Source organism: Sardina pilchardus, chromosome 1, assembly GCF_963854185.1.
Source record: "Sardina pilchardus chromosome 1, fSarPil1.1, whole genome shotgun sequence".
NCBI classification, from domain to species: domain Eukaryota; kingdom Metazoa; phylum Chordata; class Actinopteri; order Clupeiformes; family Clupeidae; genus Sardina; species Sardina pilchardus.
This window is the reverse complement of record NC_084994.1, coordinates 21,597,707-21,625,088: the sequence shown is the minus strand read 5'-3', so window position 1 is coordinate 21,625,088 and position 27,382 is coordinate 21,597,707. Positions and strand designations below refer to the sequence as shown.

Here is a 27,382-nt window from a genome sequence, read left to right as displayed (position 1 = left end):
GCTTAAAGCCTGAGACAGAAGGTGCCTCTCATATATAGCGTTTACGCGTACTCTCTCGCTCCTCACTGATCTACATAAAGAATGATGGAGCGGCAACAATGGGATAGTCTAGCCCTTCTTCTATCTTTCTTTATGTAGATCATTGAGGATCGAGGAGCGAGGGAGGACATATAAACGCTGCTTGAGAGGGACCCACAGTAAATACTTTAAAAGTTGTATGCAGATAGTCTAATTAATGTTGATAGACAGAATGTTTAATGGATGTTGATAGGCAGATTGTTTAATAAATATTGATTGACAGTTTAATGGTGGATGAGTGAATGGTCTGAAGAAGATGAATGGATAGAAGGTTGGATGGAATGTGCCTTATATTCTTGTTAAGAGAGACACTGATACAGCTCTCTGAGAGTAGTTGACACAGGTGTAATCAATTTAACTGGCTAGTCTTAAGAGAGCCAGAGTGTAATCTTAAAGCCTGAGACAGAGTAAATAATTTAAAAGTTGAATGTAGATAGTCTAATTACAGTGCATGAAAATGCACTGTACTGTTCTTCCTATTCTTCTTATTATTACAGTGCATGAAAATGCACTGTACTGTTATTCCAAGTCTTCTTCCGCAACTTCTTCTTATTATTCTTCTTCTAACGCACGCAATTCAGCTTGAACCGTTTAACGTAAAAACTTCATTCAAACTTTGTTGCGTAGGTCTTGCTTATGCCATGTGTGCTTTGTATTTTTCAACTTTGTAACTTTTATACTTTTTAAACTATTAGTTAAAAAGTATTACAATTTCCCCCATAGACTTAACATTGCTCATTATGACATCACGGCAGCAATTAGAATCTTAGGCCAGGTGGCCGGCCACCTGGGCACCAACTGTCAGTTTCTCTGGCTTTAAGCATACAGTCTCTCAGAAGACTACATATCCTGTTAACTGTTTCCACTGTCCACAACTGTTTCAAAATAAAAGTCCTCACTGCAATAATACACTATTAAATCATTTAACCATTGAAACTACTCAACTATTGAACTGTTCAACCATTCCAACTGTCAGTTATCATCCACTATGCCTCCAGTCAACTACATGAAACCTCCATGTACCTAGCAACCAACATAGCAACCATTAAAATTAAGCGTTTATGACCGTTTCCATAGCAACCAACATGATTATACTGCAGTAACTTCTTGTTTCCTGATAGTGGCCACCATGGATACCCTAGCAACAAATGTTTCAAAATAAAAGTCCTCACTAGCAAGTTAGCTAGTTAGCATGGTTAGCATTGTTTAAATTAATCATATTCTGTTCCCCTGTATCCTCTGCGCAAAACAGTATCAAAATAAGTCCTCCTAATTCCATCCAACTTTATATCCATTCAACTTCTTCAAACCATTCACTCATCCACCCATTCTAAACAGTCTGCCTATCAACATCAATTAGACGCTCTACATTCAACTTTTAAACAATCTACTCTGTCTCAGGCTGGCTCTCTTAAGACTAGCCAGTTAAATTGATTACACCTGTATCTGTATCCACTACTCTCAGTAGAGAGCTGTCTCTCCATTCTACAAGAATATAAGGCACATTCCATCCAACATTCTATCCATTCATTTTCTTCAGACCATTCACTCATCCACCCATTAAACTGTCTATCAACATCTATTAAACAATCTGTCTATCAACATCCATTAAACTCTCTGTCTATCAACATTAATTAGACTATCTACATTCAACTTTTAAATGATTTACTCTGTCTCAGGCTTTAAGAGTACACTCTGGCTCTCTTAAGACTAGCCAGTTAAATTGATTACACCTGTATCAACTACTCTCAGATAGCTGTATCAGTGTCTCTCTTAACAAGAATATAAGGCACATTCCATCCAACCTTCTATCCATTCATCTTCTTCAGACCATTCACTCATCCACCCATTAAACTGTCAATCAATATCTATTAAACAATCTGCCTATCAACATCCATTAAACATTCTGTCTATCAACATTAATTAGACTATCTACATACAACTTTTAAAGTATTTACTGTGGGTCCCTCTCAAGCAGCGTTTATATGTCCTCCCTCGCTCCTCGATCCTCAATGATCTACATAAAGAAAGATAGAAGAAGGGCTAGACTATCCCATTGTTGCCGCTCCATCATTCTTTATGTAGATCAGTGAGGAGCGAGAGAGGACGCGTAAACGCTATATGAGAGGCACCTTCTGTCTCAGGCTTTAAGCATACAATCTCATTAAGACTACAGATCCTGTTTCACTACTTCCTCTGTCCACAACTGTTTCAAAATAAAGGTCCTCACTGCAATAATACACTATTAAATCATTTAACCACTGAAACTACTCAACTATTGAACTGTTCAACCATTCCAATTGTCAGTTATCATCCACTATGCCTCCAGTCAACTACATGAAACCTCCATGTACCTAGCAACCAACATAGCCACCATTAAAATTAAGTGTTTATGACCGTTTCCATAGCAACCAACATGATTATACTGCAGTAACTTCTTGTTTCCTGATAGTGGCCACCATGGATACCCTAGCAACAAATGTTTCAAAATAAAAGTCCTCACTAGCAAGTTAGCTAGTTAGCATGGTTAGCATTGTTAGCATAGTTAGCATTTTTAACATAACTGCAAAAAATCATCAACTAAGTTAGCTAATCAACCTGGTTAGCATTGTTAGCAAATTTAGCATTGTTAGCATAGTTGGCATTTTTAGCATTACTGCTAGAAATCATCGGTTAAGTTAGCTAATCAACCTGGTTAGCATTGTTAGTAAAGTTAGCATTGCTAGCATAATAAACATTTTTAGCGTAACTGCTAGAAATCATTCGCTAATTTAGCTAATCAACATTTTAACATGAATAGAAATCATTAGTTAAGTTAGAACTGGAACGTTTCATCTTTAAACTGTCTACCTTCACACTATCAACTCTCTGTAAACTATGCAACCACCATGTTTACCCTAGCTACACCTTAGTAACCATATCTACATTATCTATCTATTTTTGCATTTTCATGCACTGGTAATTCCTTGGAATTGCATTTCTAGTTATTATTAAACTTCTTCTTCTAACGCTCGCAATTCAGCTTCAACCGTTTAACGTAGAAACTTCATTCAAACTTTGTTGCGTAGGTCTTGCTTATGCCATATGTGCTTTATATTTTTCAACTTTGTAACTTTTATACTTTTTAAACTATTAGTTAAAAACTATCACCATTTCCCCCATAGACTTAACATTGCTCATTATGACATCACGGCAGCAATTAGAATGTTACCCCAGCTGGTCAGCCACCTGGGCACCAACTGTCAGTTTCTCTCAGGCTCCTCTCTGAAGACTACATATTCTGTTCCCCTGTATCCTCTGCGCACAACAGTATCAAAATAAGTCCTCCTAATTCCATCCAACTTTATATCCATTCATCTTCTTCAAACCATTCACTCATCCACCCATTCTAAACAGTCTGCCTATCAACAACATCAATTAGACGCTCTACATTGAACTTTTAAACAATCTACTCTGTCTCAGGCTGGCTCTCTTAAGACTAGCCAGTTAAATTGATTACACCTGTATCTGTATCCACTACTCTCAGTAGAGAGCTGTGTCTCTCCATTCTACAAGAATATAAGGCACATTCCATCCAACATTCTATCCATTCATCTTCTTCAGACCATTCACTCATCCACCCATTAAACTGTCTATCAACATCCATTAAACTTTAAATTAAACATTAATTAGACTATCTACATTCAACTTTTAAATTATTTACTCTGTCTCAGGCTTTAAGAGTACTCTGGCACTCTTAAGACTAGCCAGTTAAATTGATTACACCTGTGTCAACTACTCTCAGAGAGCTGTATCAGTGTCTCTCTTAACAAGAATATAAGGCACATTCCATCCAACCTTCTATCCACTCATCTTCTTCAGACCATTCACTCATCCACCCATTAAACTGTCAATCAATATCTATTAAACAATCTGCCTATCAACATCCATTAAACATTCTGTCTATCAACATTAATTAGACTATCTACATACAACTTTTAAAGTATTTACTGTGGGTCCCTCTCAAGCAGCGTTTATATGTCCTCCCTCGCTCCTCGATCCTCAATGATCTACATAAAGAAAGATAGAAGAAGGGCTAGACTATCCCATTGTTGCCGCTCCATCATTCTTTATGTAGATCAGTGAGGAGCGAGAGAGGACGCGTAAACGCTATGAGAGGCACCTTCTGTCTCAGGCTTTAAGCATACAATCTCATTAAGACTACAGATCCTGTTTCACTACTTCCTCTGTCTACAACTGTTTCAAAATAAAGGTCCTCACTGCAATAATACACTATTAAATCATTTAACCATTGAAACTACTCAACTATTGAACTGTTCAACCATTCCAACGGTCAGTTATCATCCACTATGTCTCCAGTCAACTACATGAAACCTCCATGTACCTAGCAACCAACATAGCAACCATTAAAATTAAGTGTTTATAACCGTTTCCATAGCAACCAACATGATTATACTGCAGTAACTTCTTGTTTCCTGATAGTGGCCACCATGGATACCCTAGCAACAAATGTTTCAAAATAAAAGTCCTCACTAGCAAGTTAGCTAGTTAGCATGGTTAGCATAGTTAACATTGTTAACATAGTTAGCATTTTTAGCATAACTGCAAAAAATCATCAACTAAGTTAGCTAATCAACCTGGTTAGCATTGTCAGCAAATTTAGCATTGTTAGCATAGTTAGCATTTTTAACATTACTGCTAGAAATCATCGGTTAAGTTAGCTAATCAACCTGGTTAGCATTGTTAGTAAAGTTAGCATTGCTAGCATAATTAGCATTTTTAGCTTAACTGCTAGAAATCATTAGCTAAGTTAGCTAATCAACATTTTAACATGAATAGAAATCATTAGTTAAGTTAGATCTGGAATGTTTCATCTTTAAACTGTCTACCTTCACACTATCAACTCTCTGTAAACTATGCAACCACCATGTTTACCCTAGCTACACCTCAGTAACCATATCTACATTATCTATCTATTTTTGCATTTTCATGCACTGGTAATTCCTTGGAATTGCATTTCTAGTTAATGTTGATAGACAGAGAGTTTAATGGATGTTGATAGGCAGATTGTAGTCTTCAGAGAGATTGTATGAGAGAAACTGACAGTTGGTGCCCAGGTGGCTGACCAGCTGGAGTAAGATTCTAATTGCTGCCGTGATGTCATAATGAGCAATGTTAAGTCTATGGGGGAAATTGTAATAGTTTTTAACTAATAGTTTAAAAAGTATAAAAGTTACAAAGTTGAAAAATACAAAGCCCACATCGCGTAAGTAAGACCTACGCGTCAAAATTTGAATGGAGTTTCTACGTTAAGCGGTTGAAGCTGAATTGCGTGCGTTAGAAGAAGAACTAGAAATGCAATTCCAAGGAATTACCAGTGCATGAAATGCAAAAATAGATAGATAATGTAGATATGGTTACTAAGGTGTAGCTAGGGTAAATATGGTGGTTGCATAGTTTACAGAGAGTTGATAGTGTGAAGGTAGACAGTTTAAAGCTGAAACATTCCAGTTCTAACTTAACTAATGATTTCTATTCATGTTAAAATGTTAACTATGGTAACAATGATAACCAGGTTGATTGGTTAACTTAGCTACTGATTTCATGCAGTAATGGTAAAAATGTTAACTATGCTAACTATGCTCACAGTGTTAACCAGGTTGATTAGCTAACTTAGCTAATGATTTCTTGCAGTTATGCTAAAAATGCTTACTATGCTAACAATGCTAACCAGGTTGATTAGCTAACTTAGTTAGATGTTTTTTTGCAGTTATGCTAAAAATGCTAACTATGCTAACTATGCTAACCATGCTAACTAGCTAACTTGCTAGTGAGGACTTTTATTTTGAAACATTTGTTGCTAGGGTATCCATGGTGGCCACTATCAGGAAACAAGAAGTTACTGCAGTATAATCATGTTGGTTGCTATGGAAACGGTCATAAACGCTTAATTTAAATGGTTGCTATGTTGGTTGCTAGGTACATGGAGGTTTCGTGTAGTTGACTGGAGGCATAGTTGATAACTGACAGTTGGAATGGTTGAACAGTTAAATAGTTGAGTAGTTACAATGGTTAAATGATTTAATAGTGTATTATAGCAGCGAAGACCTTTATTTTGAAACAGTTGTGGACAGAGGAAGTAGTGAAACAGGATCTGTAGTCTTAACGAGATTGTATGCTTAAAGCCTGAGACAGCCTCTCATATAGCGTTTATGCGTCCTCTCTCGCTCCTCACTGATCTACATAAAGAATGATGGAGCGGCAACAATGGGATAGTCTAGCCCTTCTTCTATCTTTCTTTATGTAGATCATTGAGGATCGAGGAGCGAGGGAGGACATATAAACGCTGCTTGAGAGGGACCCACAGTAAATACTTTAAAAGTTGTATGTAGATAGTCTAATTAATGTTGATAGACAGAATGTTTAATGGATGTTGATAGGCAGATTGTTTAATAGATATTGATTGACAGTTTAATGGGTGGATGAGTGAATGGTCTGAAGAAGATGAATGGATAGAAGGTTGGATGGAATGTGCCTTATATTCTTGTTAAGAGAGACACTGATACAGCTCTCTGAGAGTAGTTGACACAGGTGTAATCAATTTAACTGGCTAGTCTTAAGAGAGCCAGAGTGTACTCTTAAAGCCTGAGACAGAGTAAATAATTTAAAAGTTGAATGTAGATAGTCTAATTAATGTTGATAGACAGAGAGTTTAATGGATGTTGATAGACAGATTGTTTAATAGATGTTGATAGACAGTTTAATGGGTGGATGAGTGAATGGTCTGAAGAAGATGAATGGATAGAATGTTGGATGGAATGTGTCTTATATTCTTGTAGAGTGGAGAGACACAGCTCTCTACTGAGAGTAGTGGATAGAGATACAGGTGTAATCAATTTAACTGGCTAGTCTTAAGAGCCAGAGTGTGTCCTTAAAGCCTGAGACAGAGTAGATTGTTTAAAAGTTGAATGTAGATCGTATAATTGATGTTGATAGGCAGACTGTTTAGAATGGGTGGGTGAGTGAATGGTTTGAAGAAGATGAATGGATAGAAAGTTGGATGGAATTAGGAAGACTTATGTTGATACAGTTGACAGGGGAACAGAAAATGTAGTCTCAAGAGACCCAGTGTGCCTGAGAGAGAGAGAGAGCTGCTGCACCTGGACTGGCCACCTGGCGTAACATTCTAATTGCTGCCGTGATGTCATAATGAGCAATGTTAAGTCTATGGGGAAATAGCTCAATGTTAAATCTATGGGGAAATCGTTTTTTAATTCATAGTTTAAAAAGTATAAAAGTTACAAAGTTGAAAAATACAAAGCACACATGGCATAAGCGAGACCAACGCAACAAAGTTTGAATGAAGTTTCTACGTTAAACGGTTCAAGCTGAATTGCGTGCGTTAGAAGAAGAATAAAAAGCCTAGGAAGAACAGTACAGTGCATTTTCATGCACTGTAACTAGAAATGCAATTCCAAGGAATTACCAGTGCATGAAAATGCAAAAATAGAAAGATAATGTAGATATGGTTACTAAGGTGTAGCTAGGGTAAACATGGTGGTTGCATAGTTTACAGAGAGTTGATAGTGTGAAGGTAGACAGTTTAAAGATGAAACGTTCCAGTTCTAACTTAACTAATGATTTCTATTCATGTTAAAATGTTGATTAGCTAACTTAGCTAATGATTTCTAGCAGTTACGCTAAAAATGCTTACTATGCTAGCAATGCTAACAATGCTAACCAGGTTGATTAGCTAACTTAACCGATGATTTCTAGCAGTAATGCTAAAAATGCTAACTATGCTAACAATGCTAAATTTGCTAACAATGCTAACCAGGTTGATTAGCTAACTTAGTTGATGATTTTTTGCAGTTATGCTAAAAATGCTAACTATGCTAACAATGCTAACTATGCTAACCATGGTAACTAGCTAACTTGCTAGTGAGGACTTTTATTTTGAAACATTTGTTGCTAGGGTATCCATGGTGGCCACTATCAGGAAACAAGAAGTTACTGCAGTATAATCATGTTGGTTGCTATGGAAACGGTCATAAACACTTTTTAATGGTTGCTATGTTGGTTGCTAGGTACATGGAGGTTTCATGTAGTTGACTGGAGGCATAGTGGATGATAACTGACAGTTGGAATGGTTGAACAGTTCAATAGTTGAGTAGTTTCAATGGTTAAATGATTTAATAGTGTATTATTGCAGTGAGGACCTTTATTTTGAAACAGTTGTGGACAGAGGAAGTAGTGAAACAGGATCTGTAGTCTTAATGAGATTGTATGCTTAAAGCCTGAGACAGAAGGTGCTTCTCATAGCGTTTACGCGTCCTCTCTCGCTCCTCACTGATCTACATAAAGAATGATGGAGCGGCAACAATGGGATAGTCTAGCCCTTCTTCTATCTTTCTTTATGTAGATATTTGAGGATCGAGGGAGGACATATAAACGCTGCTTGAGAGGGACCCACAGTAAATACTTTAAAAGTTGTATGTAGATAGTCTAATTAATGTTGATAGATAGAATGTTTAATGGATGTTGATAGGCAGATTGTTTAATAGATATTGATTGACAGTTTAATGGGTGGATGAGTGAATGGTCTGAAGAAGATGAATGGATAGAAGGTTGGATGGAATGTGCCTTATATTCTTGTTAAGAGAGACACTGATACAGCTCTCTGAGAGTAGTTGACACAGGTGTAATCAATTTAACTGGCTAGTCTTAAGAGAGCCAGAGTATCTTAAAGCCTGAGACAGAGTAAATAATTTAAAAGTTGAATGTAGATAGTCTAATTAATGTTGATAGACAGAGAGTTTAATGGATGTTAGACAGATTGTTTAATAGATGTTGATAGACAGTTTAATGGGTGGATGAGTGAATGGTCTGAAGAAGATGAATGGATAGAATGTTGGATGGAATGTGCCTTATATTCTTGTAGAATGGAGAGACACAGCTCTCTACTGAGAGTAGTGGATACAGATACAGGTGTAATCAATTTAACTGGCTAGTCTTAAGAGAGCCAGCCTGAGACAGAGTAGATTGTTTAAAAGTTCAATGTAGAGCGTCTAATTGATGTTGTTGATAGGCAGACTGTTTAGAATGGGTGGATGAGTGAATGGTTTGAAGAAGATGAATGGATATAAAGTTGGATGGAATTAGGAGGACTTAATTTGATACTGTTGTGCGCAGAGGATACAGGGGAACAGAATATGTAGTCTTCAGAGAGGAGCCTGAGAGAAACTGACAGTTGGTGCCCAGGTGGCTGACCAGCTGGGGTAACATTCTAATTGCTGCCGTGATGTCATAATTACAGTGCATGAAAATGCACTGTACTGTTCTTCCTATTCTTCTTATTATTATTACAGTGCATGAAAATGCACTGTACTGTTCTTCCTCGGTCTTCTTCTTATTATTCTTCTTCTAACGCACGCAATTCAGCTTCAACCGCTTAACGTAGAAACTCCATTCAAATTTTGTCGCGTAGGTCTTACTCACGCGATGTGGGCTTTGTATTTTTCAACTTTGTAACTTTTATACTTTTTAAACTATTAGTTAAAAACTATTACAATTTCCCCCATAGACTTAACATTGCTCATTATGACATCACGGCAGCAATTAGAATCTTACGCCAGGTGGCCGGCCACCTGGGCACCAACTGTCAGTTTCTCTGGCTTTAAGCATACAGTCTCTCAGAAGACTACATATCCTGTTAACTGTTTCCTCTGTCCACAACTGTTTCAAAATAAAAGTCCTCAACGCAATAATACACTATTAAATCATTTTACCATTGAAACTACTCAACTATTGAACTGTTCAACCATTCCAACTGTCAGTTATCATCCACTATGCCTCCAGTCAACTACATGAAACCTCCATGTACCTAGCAACCAACATAGCAACCATTAAAATTAAGTGTTTATGACCGTTTCCATAGCAACCAACATGATTATACTGCAGTAACTTCTTGTTTCTTGATAGTGGCCACCATGGATACCCTAGCAACAAATGTTTCAAAATAAAAGTCCTCACTAGCAAGTTAGCATGGTTAGCATAGTTAGCATTGTTAGCATAGGTAGCATTTTAGCATAACTGCAAAAAATCATCAACTAAGTTAGCTAATCAACCTGGTTAGCATTATTAGCAAATTTAGCATTGTTAGCATAGTTAGCATTTTTAGCATTACTGCTAGAAATCATCGGTTCAGTTAGCTAATCAACCTGGTTAGCATTGTTAATAAAGTTAGCATTGCTAGCATAATTAGCATTTTTAGCGTAACTGCTAGAAATCATTACCTAAGTTAGCTAATCAACATTTTAACATGAATAGAAATCATTAGTTAAGTTAGAGCTGGAATGTTTCATCTTTAAACTGTCTACCTTCACACTATCAACTCTCTGTAAACTATGCAACCACCATGTTTACCCTAGCTACACCTTAGTAACCATATCTACATTATCTATCTATTTTTGCATTTTCATGCACTGGTAATTCCTTGGAATTGCATTTCTAGTTATTAAACTTCTTCTTCTAACGCTCGCAATTCAGCTTCAACCGTTTAACGTAGAAACTTCATTCAAACTTTGTTGCGTAGGTCTTGCTTATGCCATATGTGCTTTGTATTTTTCAACTTTGTAACTTTTATACTTTTTAAACTATTAGTTAAAAACTATCACCATTTCCCCCATAGACTTAACATTGCTCATTATGACATCACGGCAGCAATTAGAATGTTACCCCAGCTGGTCAGCCACCTGGGCACCAACTGTCAGTTTCTCTCAGGCTCCTCTCTGAAGACTACATATTCTGTTCCCCTGTATCCTCTGCGCACAACAGTATCAAAATAAGTCCTCCTAATTCCATCCAACTTTATATCCATTCATCTTCTTCAAACCATTCACTCATCCACCCATTCTAAACAGTCTGCCTATCAACAACATCAATTAGACGCTCTACATTGAACTTTTAAACAATCTACTCTGTCTCAGGCTGGCTCTCTTAAGACTAGCCAGTTAAATTGATTACACCTGTATCTGTATCCACTACTCTCAGTAGAGAGCTGTGTCTCTCCATTCTACAAGAATATAAGGCACATTCCATCCAACATTCTATCCATTCATCTTCTTCAGACCATTCACTCATCCACCCATTAAACTGTCTATCAACATCTATTAAACAATCTGTCTATCAACATCCATTAAACTCTCTGTCTATCAACATTAATTAGACTATCTACATTCAACTTTTAAATTATTTACTCTGTCTCAGGCTTTAAGAGTATTCTGGCTCTCTTAAGACTAGCCAGTTAAATTGATTACACCTGTGTCAACTACTCTCAGAGAGCTGTATCAGTGTCTCTCTTAACAAGAATATAAGGCACATTCCATCCAACCTTCTATCCATTCATCTTCTTCAGACCATTCACTCATCCACCCATTAAACTGTCAATCAATATCTATTAAACAATCTGCCTATCAACATCCATTAAACATTCTATCTATCAACATTAATTAGACTATCTACATACAACTTTTAAAGTATTTACTGTGGGTCCCTCTCAAGCAGCGTTTATATGTCCTCCCTCGCTCCTTGATCCTCGATCCTCAATGATCTACATAAAGAAAGATAGAAGAAGGGCTAGACTATCCCATTGTTGCCGCTCCATCATTCTTTATGTAGATCAGTGAGGAGCGAGAGAGGACGCGTAAACGCTATGAGAGGCACCTTCTGTCTCAGGCTTTAAGCATACAATCTCATTAAGACTACACATCCTGTTTCACTACTTCCTCTGTCCACAACTGTTTCAAAATAAAGGTCCTCACTGCAATAATACACTATTAAATCATTTAACCATTGAAACTACTCAACTATTGAACTGTTCAACCATTCCAACTGTCAGTTATCATCCACTATGCCTCCAGTCAACTACATGAAACCTCCATGTACCTAGCAACCAACATAGCAACCATTAAAATTAAGTGTTTATGACCGTTTCCATAGCAACCAACATGATTATACTGCAGTAACTTCTTGTTTCCTGATAGTGGCCACCATGGATACCCAAGCAACAAATGTTTCAAAATAAAAGTCCTCACTAGCAAGTTAGCTAGTTAGCATGGTTAGCATAGTTAGCATTGTTAGCATAGTTAGCATTTTTAGCATAACTGCAAAAAAATCATCAACTAAGTTAGCTAATCAACCTGGTTAGCATTGTTAGCAAATTTAGCATTGTTAGCATTTTTAGCATTACTGCCAGAAATCATCGGTTAAGTTAGCTAATCAACATTTTAACATGAATAGAAATCATTAGTTAAGTTAGAACTGGAACGTTTCATCTTTAAACTGTCTACCTTCACACTATCAACTCTCTGTAAACTATGCAACCACTATATTTACCCTAGCTACATCTTAGTAACCATATCTACATTATCTATCTATTTTTGCATTTTCATGCACTGGTAATTCCTTGGAATTGCATTTCTAGTTAGCAATGTTAAGTCTATGGGGGAAATGGTGATAGTTTTTAACTAATAGTTTAAAAAGTATAAAAGTTACAAAGTTGAAAAATACAAAGCACATATGGCATAAGCAAGACCTACGCAACAAAGTTTGAATGAAGTTTCTACGTTAAACGGTTGAAGCTGAATTGCGAGCGTTAGAAGAAGAAGTTTAATAACTAGAAATGCAATTCCAAGGAATTACCAGTGCATGAAAATGCAAAAATAGATAGATAATGTAGATATGGTTACTAAGGTGTAGCTAGGGTAAACATGGTGATTGCATAGTTTACAGAGAGTTGATAGTGTGAAGGTAGACAGTTTAAAGATGAAACATTCCAGTTCTAACTTAACTAATGATTTCTATTCATGTTAAAATGTTGATTAGCTAACTTAGCTAATGATTTCTAACAGTTACGCTAGAAATGCTAATTATGCTAGCAATGCTAACTTTACTAACAATGCTAACCAGGTTGATTAGCTAACTTAACCGATGATTTCTAGCAGTAATGCTAAAAATGTTAACTATGCTAACAATGCTAAATTTGCTAACAATGCTAACCAGGTTGATTAGCTAACTTAGTTGATGATTTGTTTGCAGTTATGCTAAAAATGCTAACTATGCTAACCATGCTAACTAGCTAACTTGCTAGTGAGGACTTCTATTTTGAAACATTTGTTGCTAGGGTATCCATGGTGGCCACTATCAGGAAACAAGAAGTTACTGCAGTATAATCATGTTGGTTGCTATGGAAACGGTCATAAACACTTAATTTTAATGGTTGCTATGTTGGTTGCTAGGTACATGGAGGTTTCATGTAGTTGACTGGAGGCATAGTGGATGATAACTGACAGTTGGAATGGTTGAACAGTTCAATAGTTGAGTAGTTTCAATGGTTAAATGATTTAATAGTGTATTATTGCAGTGAGGACCTTTATTTTGAAACAGTTGTGGACAGAGGACGTAGTGAAACAGGATCTGTAGTCTTAATGAGATTGTATGCTTAAAGCCTGAGACAGAAGGTGCCTCTCATATAGCGTTTACGCGTCCTCTCTCGCTCCTCACTGATCTACATAAAGAATGATGGAGCGGCAACAATGGGATAGTCTAGCTCTTCTTCTATCTTTCTTATGTAGATCATTGAGGATCGAGGAGCGAGGGAGGACATATAAACGCTGCTTGAGAGGGACCCACAGTAAATACTTTAAAAGTTGTATGTAGATAGTCTAATTAATGTTGATAGACAGAATGTTTAATGGATGTTGATAGGCAGATTGTTTAATAGATATTGATTGACAGTTTAATGGGTGGATGAGTGAATGGTCTGAAGAAGATGAATGGATAGAAGGTTGGATGGAATGTGCCTTAGATAGTCTAATTAATGTTGATAGACAGAGAGTTTAATGGATGTTGATAGACAGATTGTTGGGTGGATGAGTGAATGGTCTGAAGAAGATGAATGGATAGAATGTTGGATGGAATGTGCCTTATATTCTTGTAGAATGGAGAGACACAGCTCTCTACTGAGAGTAGTGGATACAGATACAGGTGTAATCAATTTAACTGGCTAGTCTTAAGAGAGCCAGCCTGAGACAGAGTAGATTGTTTAAAAGTTGAATGTAGAGCGTCTAATTGATGTTGATAGGCAGACTGTTTAGAATGGGTGGATGAGTGAATGGTTTGAAGAAGATGAATGGATATAAAGTTGAATGGAATTAGGAGGACTTATTTTGATAGCCTACTGTTGTGCGCAGAGGATACAGGGGAACAGAATATGTAGTCTTCAGAGAGATTGTAAAGCCTGAGAGAAACTGACAGTTGGTGCCCAGGTGGCTGACCAGCTGGGGTAACATTCTAATTGCTGCCGTGATGTCATAATGAGCAATGTTAAGTCTATGGGGAAATTTTAATAGTTTTTAATTTATAGTTTAAAAAGTATAAAAGTGACAAAGTTGAAAAGTCATAGCACACCTGTCCTAAGTAAGACCTACGTAACAAAGTTTGAATGAAGTTTCTACGTTAAATTGTTCAAGCTCAATTGCGTGCGTTAGAAGAAGAAGTGGAACTAGAAATGCAATTCCAAGGAATTACCAGTGCATGAAAATGCAAAAATAGATAGATAATGTAGATATGGTCACTAAGGTGTAGCTTGGGTAAACATAGTGGTTGCATAGTTTACAGAGAGTTGATAGTGTGAAGGTAGACAGTTTAAAGATGAAACATTCCAGTTCTAACTTAACTAATGATTTCTATTCATGTTAAAATGTTGATTAGCTAACTTAGCTATTGATTTCTAGCAGTTTTGCTAAAAATGCTAATTATGCTAGCAATGCTAACTTTACTAACAATGCTAACCAGGTTGATTAGCTAACTTAACCGATGATTTCTAGTAGTAATGCTAAAAATGCTAACTATGCTAACAATGCTAAATTTGCTAACAATGCTAACCAGGTTGATTAGCTAACTTAGTTGATGATTTTTTGCAGTTATGCTAAAAATGCTAACTATGCTAACAATGCTAACTATGCTAACCATGCTAACTAGCTAACTTGCTGGTGAGGACTTTTATTTTGAAACATTTGTTGCTAGGGTATCCATGGTGGCCACTATCAGGAAACAAGAAGTTACTGCAGTATAATCATGTTGGTTGCTATGGAAACGGTCATAAACGCTTAATTTTAATGGTTGCTATGTTGGTTGCTAGGTACATGGAGGTTTCATGTAGTTGACTGGAGGCATAGTGGATGATAACTGACAGTTGGAATGGTTGAACAGTTCAATAGTTGAGTAGTTTCAATGGTTAAATGATTTAATAGTGTATTATTGCAGTGAGGACTTTTATTTTGAAACAGTTGTGGACAGTGGAAACAGTTAACAGGATATGTAGTCTTCTGAGAGACTGTATGCTTAAAGCCAGAGAAACTGACAGTTGGTGCCCAGGTGGCCGGCCACCTGGCCTAAGATTCTAATTGCTGCCGTGATGTCATAATGAGCAATGTTAAGTCTATGGGGGAAATTGTAATACTTTTTAACTAATAGTTTAAAAAGTATAAAAGTTACAAAGTTGAAAAATACAAAGCACACATGGCATAAGCAAGACCTACGCAACAAAGTTTGAATGAAGTTTTTACGTTAAACGGTTCAAGCTGAATTGCGTGCGTTAGAAGAAGAATAATAAGAAGAAGTTGCGGAAGAAGACTTGGAATAACAGTACAGTGCATTTTCATGCACTGTAATAATAAGAAGAATAGGAAGAACAGTACAGTGCATTTTCATGCACTGTAATAATAATAACTAGAAATGCAATTCCAAGGAATTACCAGTGCATGAAAATGCAAAAATAGATAGATAATGTAGATATGGTTACTAAGGTGTAGCTAGGGTAAACATGGTGGTTGCATAGTTTACAGAGAGTTGATAGTGTGAAGGTAGACGTTTTAAAGATGAAACGTTCCAGTTCTAACTTACATGTTACACTTAACATGCATATGATTTCTATTCATGTTAAAATGTTGATTAGCTAATGATTTCTAGCAGTTACGCTAAAAATGCTTATTATGCTAGCAATGCTAACTTTACTAACAGTGCTAACCAGGTTGATTAGCTAACTTAACCGATGATTTCTAGCAGTAATGTTAAAAATGCTAACTATGCTAACAATGCTAAATTTGCTAACAATGCTAACCAGGTTGATTAGCTAACTTAGTTGATGATTTTTTGCAGTTATACTAAAAATGCTAACAATGCTAACCATGCTAACTAGCTAACTTGCTAGTGAGGACTTTTATTTTGAAACATTTGTTGCTAGGGTATCCATGGTGGCCACTATCAGGAAACATGAAGTTACTGCAGTATAATCATGTGGGTTGCTATGGAAACGGTCATAAATGCTTAATTTTAATGGTTGCTATGTTGGTTGCTAGGTACATGGAGGTTTCATGTAGTTGACTGGAGGCATAGTGGATGATAACTGACAGTTGGAATGGTTGAACAGTTCAATAGTTGAGTAGTTTCAATGGTTAAATGATTTAATAGTGTATTATTGCAGTGAGGACTTTTATTTTGAAACAGTTGTGGACAGAGGAAACAGGATATGTAGTCTTCAGAGAGATTGTATGCTTAAAGCCTGAGAGAGAGAGAGCTGCTGCAGCTGGCCTGGCCACCTGGCATAAGATTCTAATTGCCCTATTATGATGTCATAATCGCAATGTTAAGTCTATGGGGAATTTTTTATAGTTTTTAATTAATAGTTCAAAAAGTATAAAAGTTACAAAGTTGAAAAATACAAAGCTCCCATGGCCTAAGTAAGACCTACGCAGCGCAGTTTGAATGAAGTTTCTACGTTAAACGGTTGAAGCTCCATTAAGAGCGTTAGAAGAAGAATAATAATAACTAGAGAATGTAATTCCAGGGAAATTACGAGTGCATGAAAATGCAAAAATGTACAGATAAATCATGTAGATATGTTAACCAATGCTAACCAGGTTGATTAGCTAACTTAGTTGATGATTTCTAGCAGTTATGCTAAAAATGCTAACAATGCTAACCAGGTTGACTAGCTAAATTAGCTAATGATTTCAAGCAGTTACGTTAAAAATGTTAACTATGCTAACAATGCTAACCATGCTAACTTGCTAGTGAGGACTTTTATTTTGAAACATTTGTTGCTAGGGTATCCATGGTGGCCACTATCAGGAATAAAGAAGTAACTGCAGTATATGATGTTGGTTGCTATGGAAACTGTCATAAATGCTTAATTTTAATGGTTGCTATGTTGGTTGCTAGGTACATGGAGGTTTCATGTAGTTGACTGGAGGCATAGTTGAAGATAACTGACAGTTGGAATGGTTGAACAGTTAAAGAGTTGAGTAGTTATAATGGTTAAATGATTTAATAGTGTATTATTGCAGTGAGGACTTTTATTTTGAAACAGTTGTGGACAGAGGAAACAGTTTACAGGATATGTAGTCTTCACAGAGAGATTGTATGCTTAAAGCCTGAGAGAGACAGAGCTGCTGCAGGTGGGGCTGGCCACCTGGCATAACATTCTAATTGCCCTACTATGATGTCATAATCCAATGTTAAGTCTATGGGGAAATTTTAATAGTTTTTATTTAATAGTTCAAAAAGTATAAAAGTTACAAAGTTGAAAATTACATAGCTGAAGTCACCTAAGTAAGACCTACGCAGCGCAGTTTGAATGAAGTTTCTACGTTGAACGGTTGAAGCTGAATTGAACGCACAAAAAGCGTTAGAAGAAGAATAATAATATCGATAATAAGAAGATGTCGGATAACAGTAGAGTGCATTTGCATGCACTCTAATAATAATAGGAAAAAGCCTAGGAAGAACAGTACAGTGCATTTTCATGCACTGTAACTAGAAATGCAATTCCAAGGAATTACCAGTGCATGAAATGCAAAAATAGATAGATAATGTAGATATGGTTACTAAGGTGTAGCTAGGGTAAATATGGTGGTTGCATAGTTTACAGAGAGTTGATAGTGTGAAGGTAGACAGTTTAAAGCTGAAACATTTTGATTTGCTGATTTCTATTCATGTTAAAATGTTAACTATGGTAACAATGATAACCAGGTTGATTGGTTAACTTAGCTACTGATTTCATGCAGTAATGGTAAAAATGTTAACTATGCTAACTATGCTCACAGTGTTAACCAGGTTGATTAGCTAACTTAGCTAATGATTTCTAGCAGTTATGCTAAAAATGCTAACTATGCTAGCAATGCTAACTATGGTAACAATGCTAACTTAAACTAACAATGCTAACCAGGTTGATTAGCTTACTTAACTGATGATTTCTAGCAATAATGCTAAAAATGTTAACTATGCTAAAATTGCTAACAATGCTAACCAGGTTGATTAGCTAACTTAGTTAGATGTTTTTTGCAGTTATGTTAAAAATGCTAACTATGCTAACAATGTTAACTATGCTAACCATGCTAACTAGCTAACTTGCTAGTGAGGACTTTTATTTTGAAACATTTGTTGCTAGGGTATCCATGGTGGCCACTATCAGGAAGCAAGAAGTTACTGCAGCATAATAATGTTGGTTGCTATGGAAACGGTCATAAACGCTTAATTTTAATGGTTGGTATGTTGATTGCTAGGTACATGGAGGTTTCGTGTAGTTGACTGGAGGCATAGTTGATAACTGACAGTTGGAATGGTTGAACAGTTAAATAGTTGAGTAGTTACAATGGTTAAATGATTTAATAGTGTATTATTGCAGTGAGGACCTTTATTTTGAAACAGTTGTGGACAGAGGAAGTAGTGAAACAGAATCTGTAGTCTAAATGAGATTGTATGCTTAAAGCCTGAGACAGAAGGTTCCTCTCATATAGCGTTTACGCGTCCTCTCTCGCTCCTCGATCCTCACTGATCTACATAAAGAATGATGGAGCGGCAACAATGGGATAGTCTAGCCCTTCTTCTATCTTTCTTTATGTAGATCATTGAGGATCGAGGAGCGAGGGAGGACATATAAACGCTGCTTGAGAGGCACCCACAGTAAATACTTTGAAAGTTGTATGTAGATAGTCTAATTAATGTTGATAGACAGAATGTTTAATGGATGTTGATAGGCAGATTGTTTAATAGATATTGATCTTGATATTGACAGTTTAATGGGTGGATGAGTGAATGGTCTGAAGAAGATGAATGGATAGAAGGTTGGATGGAATGTGCCTTATATTCTTGTTAAGAGAGACACTGATACAGCTCTCTGAGAGTAGTTGATACAGGTGTAATCAATTTAACTGGCTAGTCTTAAGAGAGAGTGTGCTTAAAGCCTGAGACAGAGTAAATCATTTAAAAGTTGAATGTAGATACTCTAATTAATGTTGATAGACAGAGAGGTTAATGGATGTTGATAGGCAGATTGTTTAATAGATGTTGATAGACAGTTTAATGGGTGGATGAGTGAATGGTCTGAAGAAGATGAATGGATAGAAAGTTGGATGGAATGTGCCTTATATTCTTGTAGACTGGAGAGACACAGCTCTCTACTGAGAGTAGTGGATACAGATACAGGTGTAATCAATTTAACTGGCTAGTCTTAAGAGAGCCAGTGTATGTAGCCTGAGAGAGAGCTGCTGCACCTGGACTGGCCACCTGGCGTAACATTCTAATTGCTGCCGTGATGTCATAATGAGCAATGTTAAGTCTATGGGGAAATTGTTAATAGTTTTAAATTAACAGTTAAAAAAGTATAAAAGTTACAAAGATGAAAAATAAATAGCACCCATGTCCTAAGTAAGACCTACGTATCAAAGTTTGAATGAAGTTTCTAGGTTGAACGGTTGAAGCTGCATTAAGAGCGTTAGAAGAAGAAAAATAATAACTAGAAATGCAATTCCAAGGAATTACCAGTGCATGAAAATGCAAAAATAGATAGATAATGTGGATATGGTTATTAAGGTGTAGCTAGGGTAAACATGGTGGTTGCATAGTTTACAGAGAGTTGATAGTGTGAAGGTAGACAGTTTAAAGCTGAAACATTCCAGTTCTAACTTAACTAATGATTTCTATTCCTGTTAAAATGTTAACTATGGCAACAATGATAACCAGGTTGATTGGTTAACTTAGCTACTGATTTCTTGCAGTTATGGTAAAAATGTTAACTATGCTAACTATGCTCACAGTGCTAACCAGGTTGATTAGCTAACTTAGCTAATGATTTCTAGCAGTTATGCTAAAAAAGCTAACTATGCTAGCAATGCTAACTATGGTAACAATGCTAACTTTATTAACAATGCTAACCAGTTTGATTAGCTAACTTAACTGATGATTTCTAGCAATAATGTTAAACATGCTAACTATGCTAACAATGCTAACCAGGTTGATTAGCTGACTTAGTTGATGATTTTTTGCAGTTATGCTAAAAATGCTAACTATGCTAACTATGCTAATAATGCTAACTATGCTAACCATGGTAACTTGCTAACTTGCCAGTGAGGACTTTTATTTTGAAACATTTGTTGCTAGGTTATCCATGGTGGCCACTATCAGGAAGCAAAAAGTTACTGCAGTATAATCATGTTGGTTGCTATGGAAACGGTCATAAACGCTTAATTTCAATGGTTGCTATGTTGGTTGCTAGGTACATGGAGGTTTCATGTAGTTGACTGGAGGCATAGTTGATGATAACTGACAGTTGGAATGGTTGAACAGTTAAATAGTTGAGTAGTTTCAATGGTTAAATGATTTAATAGTGTATTATTGCAGTGAGGACTTATATTTTGAAACAGTTGTGGACAGAGGAAACAGTTAACAGGATATGTAGTCTTCAGAGAGATTGTATGCTTAAAGTCTGAGAGAAACTGACAGTTGGTGCCCAGGTGGCTGACCAGCTGGGGTAACATTCTAATTGCTGCCGTGATGTCATAATGAGCAATGTTAAGTCTATGGGGGAAATTGTAATAGTTTGTAACTAATAGTTTAAAAAGTATAAAAGTTACAAAGTTGAAACATTCATAGCACGGGTGTCCTAAGCAAGACCTACGTTACAAAGTTTGAATGAAGTTTCTACGTCAAACGGTTGAAGCTGCATTAAATACGTTAGAAGAAGAATAAGAAGAAGAAGCCTAGGAAGAACAGTACAGTGCATTTTCATGCACTGTAATAAGAAGAATAGGAAGAACAGTACAGTGCATTTTCATGCACTGTAATAAGAAGAAGAAGACCGAGGAAGAACAGTACAGTGCATTTTCATGCACTGTAATTATAGCAGATAAAAGCATAGATGGGCAAAGAGTAATAGTAATACAAATAATAATAATAATAATAATAATAAAAAGATCATAATAGAAAATAAAAACAAAGCATAAATCAAGATCAAATCAATAAGGAATAATTAACATAAAAGACTCCAGATGGAGTAATTAAGAGACAGTTAGCAGAAAGCATCTGAGAACAATTTGGTCTTAAGTCTAGATTTAAAACAGGCTGCAGTTGGGGCCTTTTTAATGTCATCAGAAAGTTGGTTCCAAAGCTGAGCCGCATAGCAGCTAAAAGCTGCTTTGCCATGTTTAGTTCTAACAGCAGGCTTTACTAAGAGGTTTTTCTCCTGAGACCTCAGAGGACGAGAAGGTGTGTACTGCTGAAACATGTCTGATAGGTATTTAGGTCCTGCTCCATTTACTGATTTATAAACAATTAGTAGTGTTTTAAAGTCAACTCTGTGACATACTGGAAGCCAGTGCAGAGATTTAAGAATTGGAGTAATGTGCTCAGTTCTTTTTGTTTTTGTGAGAACCCTAGCAGCTGCATTTTGAATCATCTGAAGCTGTTTGATAGTCTTTTTAGGAAGGCCTGTGAAAAGCCCATTGCAGTAATCAACCCTGCTAGAGATAAATGCATGAATGAGTTTTTCTAAGTCATGTTTTGACATTAGCCCTCTCAGTTTGGCAATATTTTTGAGGTGATAAAAGCTGATTTAGTTATCATTTTCATGTGACTGTTGAAATTTAGATCACTGTCGATTAATACACCGAGATTTTTAACAGTATCCTTTGATTTCAATCCTTTTGTTTCAAGGAGAGTGGCAACCTTAATCCTTTCCTCCTTTTTACCAAATATAATTGCTTCAGTTTTTTCTTTGTTCAGCTGAAGAAAATTTTGAGCCATCCAAGTGTTGATTTGTTCTATACACTGACATAGAGATTCAAGGGGACCATAGTCTTTTGGTGACAGAGCTAAGTAAATTTGTGTGTCATCTGCATAGCTATGATATGAAATCAAATTATTTTGGATGATTTGTCCAAGTGGGAGCATATAGAGGTTGAATTATAGTGGCCCCAAGATCGACCCCTGGGGAACACCACAGGTCAGAGATGTTGGTGTTGAGGTACAGTTGCCGATGGCAACAAAGAAGCTCCTTTCTTGTAGATATGATTTGAGCCAGTTTAGAACTATGCCTGTAAATCCAACCCAGTGTTCTAGTCTGTGTAGTAAAATATTGTGATCAACAGTGTCAAATGTTGCGCTAAGGTCCAGTAGCACTAGGACTGATGTTTTACCAGAATCTGTGTTGAGACGTATGTCATTGAAAACCTTAATGAGAGCTGTTTCAGTGCTGTGATTTGCCCGAAAACCAGACTGAAAGTAATCAAAATACCCATTTGATGTTAGGAAGGTGGTTAGTTGATTAAAGACGAGAAGCCCTTTCTCATCTGGACAGACCACAGGAACCTGGAGTACATGAAGATGGCTAAGCGTCTTAATGCCCGTCAGGCTAGGTGGTCCCTGTTTTTCAGTCGTTTTGACTTTACCCTGTCTTTCCGTCCAGGCTCCAAGAACGTCAAGCCAGACGCCCTCTCCCGGCAGTTCAGTGATCCTGGGGTGTCTCTTGCTGCGGAGACTATTCTGCCCACTAGGTGTTTGGTGGGGGCTGTCTCCTGGGGAATTGAGAAGAGGGTCCAGAGGGCACTGCAGAAGGAGCCTGGTCCAGATAACTGCCCTGCTAACTGTCTGTTTGTTCCCAGATCTGTTCGTTCCCAGGTCTTGCAGTGGGGTCACTCGTCTGGTTTGGCATGTCATGCTGGTGTCAGAAGGACTATGGCCTGTCTCCGGCAGCGCTTCTGGTGGCCCAAAATGGTGGATGATGTCCGTTCGTTCGTTGGGGCCTGTTCAACCTGTGCACGTAACAAGGCCTCCAATCGACCCTCTGCAGGTCTCCTGCAGCCGCTCCATATCCCCAACCGACCATGGTCACACATTGCCCTGGATTTTGTGACTGGACTTCCCTCCTCTGATGGTAACACCGCTGTCCTCACTATAGTTGACAGGTTTTCCAAGTCTGTGCATTTTGTGCCACTGTCTAAACTTCCCTCTGCCAAAGAGACTGCTGTTCTGGTGGTCAATCATGTGTTTAGGATACATGGACTGCCGTGTGATGTCGTGTCTGATCGAGGCCCTCAGTTTGTTTCGACCTTTTGGAGGGAGTTATGTAAGAACATTGGGGCCACCGCTAGTCTCTCCTCTGGATTCCACCCACAAACCAATGGCCAGACGGAGCGTGCCAACCAGGACTTGGAGCGCGTCCTGAGGTGTCTGTCTTCCCAGAATAACATGACTTATTCTGGGACTTCCTGGAGTCGGCACCTAGCGTGGGCTGAGTATGCCCACAACTCCTTGCCTGTTGCCGCCACTGGTTTGTCTCCTTTTCAATGTTCCCTGGGTTACCAACCTCCTCTGTTCTATTCCCAGGCAGCAGAAGCTTCTGTCCCTTCTGTCCAGGCCTTCATCCGGCGTTGCAAGTCCACCTGGAGGCGAGCTCGTGCTGCCCTGCTGCACTCAGGGTCCCAGATGAAGCGGTTGGCTGATCAACGGAGAGTCAAGGCACCCCGTTACCGGAAAGGGCAGAGAGTGTGGCTCTCAACCAAAGATCTGCCTCTGAAGGTGGACTCCCGGAAGCTGGCTCCTCGATTCATCGGCCCTTACCTGATCGAGCGGGTCCTCGGTTCTTCGGCGGTCCGGCTTCAGCTACCCCTGTCCCTCCGACGGGTGCATCCGACTTTCCACGTCTCGCGGATCAAGCCGGTCCGTCGCAGCCCTCTCTCTCCACCTGTGGCTGCCCCCCCTCCCCCCCGTGTCATCGATGGGGCTCCTGCTTTCACTGTCCGGAGGCTGTTGGATGTCCGGCGCTGGGGGCGAGGTCTCCAGTTCCTTGTTGACTGGGAGGGATACGGTCCGGAGGAACGCTCCTGGGTGCCTACTCGTCAGCTGCTGGATAAGACTCTTGTTCAGGACTTCCGTCGTCGGCACCCCGACCATCCCGCTCTGACGCCAAGAGGCGTACGTTGAATGGGGGGTACTGTCAGTATTCTGCCCTGGGACTCTGTTTATTTGTAGCCCTCTGCTGGTCTGCCTGTATCACTGCTTGTTTTTGTTTTTGTCCACCATGTGCTCTAGCCACGCCCCTGCCTCCTGCCTTTGTTCTGTTTCCCGCCACTTTTTGGCTCTCACCTGTTTCTCATTTGTTTGTATTACCTGCCCTACTTATACCCTGCTCTACTGGTGCCTCATTGTCAGATTGTCTTCCTCCAGTGGTGTGTGTACCTGTGCCTCTGTGGACTGAAACTGCAAGTTTGTAAGTTTGGACTTTGAATCTGATTTTTGAATCTGCCTGTTTTTGGATCTGCCAGTTTTTTGAATCTGCCTGTTTTTGGATCTGCCCGTTTTTGGAAACTGCCTGTTTTAGAATCTGCCTGTGTTGGAATTAGCCCTTTTTGGAATTGCCTGATTTTGACTGACTGCCTTATTTGCCTGTGGCTCGGCCACAAACTGTTCCCCCTGCCTACAATAAAGTAGTGAACTGTATCTGCGCTTGGGTCCAGTCTCTGAATCTGACACATTCGCATTTTGCTCCTAAAATGAATGCACACAAAGTGGATCAAAGTATAGTAAAATTTTCGCGCATCTGTATACAAATTTCAGAGTCGACAACTCTTACGCACCTGGCTGGACACTCACGCTTTCAGCATCAACCTCGCGCTCTCACGCACACGCAAGAAATGTCACTCCAAATCCATTCTTCTTTGTCTTAATCTGTTCGCAATCAGTTGGTGACTAGGGATGTAATGATTACCAGTGTAACGGTAAACCATGATCAAAATGCTGACTATAACAATTACCGTGTTCATTTCAAATATTATTATCACGGTTGATAAACACAGTGTAGAAACCGTGTGTTAAATTCAGCTACACCCGAGCCTGCATTTGACATAGGCCTGGTAGGCTACTATGAAAAAAAAATGGTACCCTACTGATTCTGTTGTCTAAATTATGGATTTAACCACGATTCGGTGTAGGCTACACCTGCTTTAAACAGACGGAACATTTTCACCGCAAACATGCGCTGTATCATATAGCCACTCTGCGTCTTTTTATGTAGGCCTATAAGTTCTCATTAAATCCATTCCACTAATGTTATCAGGAGAATACCGTAAAGTTTTATTACGGTATTTTGAGCGCTGATTGTCACTCATTGGATGTATATAAATAGACATACCAAACTCCAAGTCATGGTATTAAGATGAGCACCCAGCCAATGACATGATGAAGGAAAAAGTGAACGGGACAACTCACAATGCCATGCAGATGTGTGGACACACACACATTCAACTAGAATTTCATAATAATTAGTTCAAATACTAAATGAAAACAAAAAACGAAGTAAAATAAATTCTCACCAGAAAAGTGAAATTTATTGTCAACGGAAATTGTCGATACTGATGGCAGCGTTGTTGTTGTCTCCCAACCATCTGATTATGTTGTTGTTGTTGTTGTTGTGGATCATGATGATGGTGAAAAAGTATAACATGTTACTGGTTCAGTTTAATAGGGGAGATATGAGGGATGTGTATAATGAAGTTGGATCTCACCTGGCTCTACCTCCACCTTCACTGCAGTGGTGTTGATGTATCCTGCTTTGTTACACAATTCCACACACCAATATATCCCAGCATCCTCTTTTCTCAAGTCAGTGATGGTCACAGTGTAGATTCCAGATGTTGGGTCGTCTCTCAGAGAGAATCTGTCTTCTAGCGTCATGCCGGATTGAACTTTGTCACCGGTATTTATACAGTCTGAAGGTGATTGTCCTTTGCAGAAATATTTCATGTACTCATCTCTTCCAGTGTCCTTCCTCTGATACTTGCAGGTGATGGAGGCATTTTTGTTTTCATATCCAATAATATTCTCCACTATTAGTCAAGACAAATGTATAAAAATGTAATAAATATTAACTTTGTATTAGTGTCAACATTCTCTCAATCACTTTGTAAAGTATGACAAATATAATATTGTTCAATGCACTTTTATGCTTTATCCAATAACAGCTCATTATGGACATCATGTATGACATCATGACTTGTTCTCTTAACTCCACACTGATACTTCTCATTCACTCTCATATCCAGTGTCAGTTGTTAGTCAAAACAAATGCACCAAAATGTAGTAAATACTGTACTTTAAATTACTCGGCAAAGGCATTATGAAAAATAATATGCTTAAATACTTACATTGTTTAACCAACACCTGCAGCTCATTACGGATATCGTCATGACCGTATCTCTTAACTCCACACTCATACTTCCCAGAATCCTCAGCAGTGAGTCCAGTGATGGTCACAGTGAAGACTGTTGCAGTGACATCATCAGACAGAGAGAATCTCCCTTCTGCAGCTTGTGTCTGGGACCAGGAGGTCTGAATGAGAGTCTTTGATTCACTATGGTGAGGTGATCCCACTCTATTCAAATACTTCCTATTCTTCTCATACCCTTTATCATAAGGGCATCGGACCCTCAGTTCTCCTCCTTCATAACCAATCAGAGGAGACACATGCAGCACTGGAGAGGAAGAGGAGAGTGGAGATGGAGAGAGATGATGAAGCACAGACACAGCAGACACTGATGTACACAACAAACCACACAGAGGACAGAGAGAGAAGACAAAATGACAGAATGACATATAGGCCACAATGCATACCAAAGGCTTCTATTTGATATATCATATCTCTTTCCACTGGAGATAGAACAATAGATAACACAGAATACGGAGAGTGACAGCGTGACATTGGCTACAAAACATACCCAAGGCTTCCACTCGAGTTATCATATTCATTGGAGAGTGGACTCCACACCAGTACACAGCTGTGTCCTCCTCAGTTAGCTCACTGATGCTCACAACCAATGATCTTTTCTCTTTGTCATAAGTCATGGTGAATCTTCCCTTTGTCTGAGATATTCGACCAGTCAAGAATGAGCCGGAAAAAATTTTGTCCCAG

The 27,382-nt window shown here is 38.2% G+C and overlaps 1 protein-coding gene across 1 annotated transcript in view; it reads right to left on the bottom strand.

Moving 5' to 3' along the window:
* Window positions 1-27,382, bottom strand: part of LOC134084577 (CMRF35-like molecule 1) — a 59,453-nt gene extending 32,071 nt beyond the window's left edge. The window contains exons 1-4 of the mRNA XM_062539886.1: window positions 27,189-27,382; window positions 26,619-26,945; window positions 25,980-26,300; window positions 25,788-25,859 (exon numbers count right to left, since the gene is read on the bottom strand). Of these exons, the coding sequence (XP_062395870.1) occupies window positions 25,788-25,859; window positions 25,980-26,300; window positions 26,619-26,945; window positions 27,189-27,315 (847 nt within the window). The 5' untranslated portion in view covers window positions 27,316-27,382. The remainder of the gene's footprint in view (window positions 1-25,787; window positions 25,860-25,979; window positions 26,301-26,618; window positions 26,946-27,188) is intronic.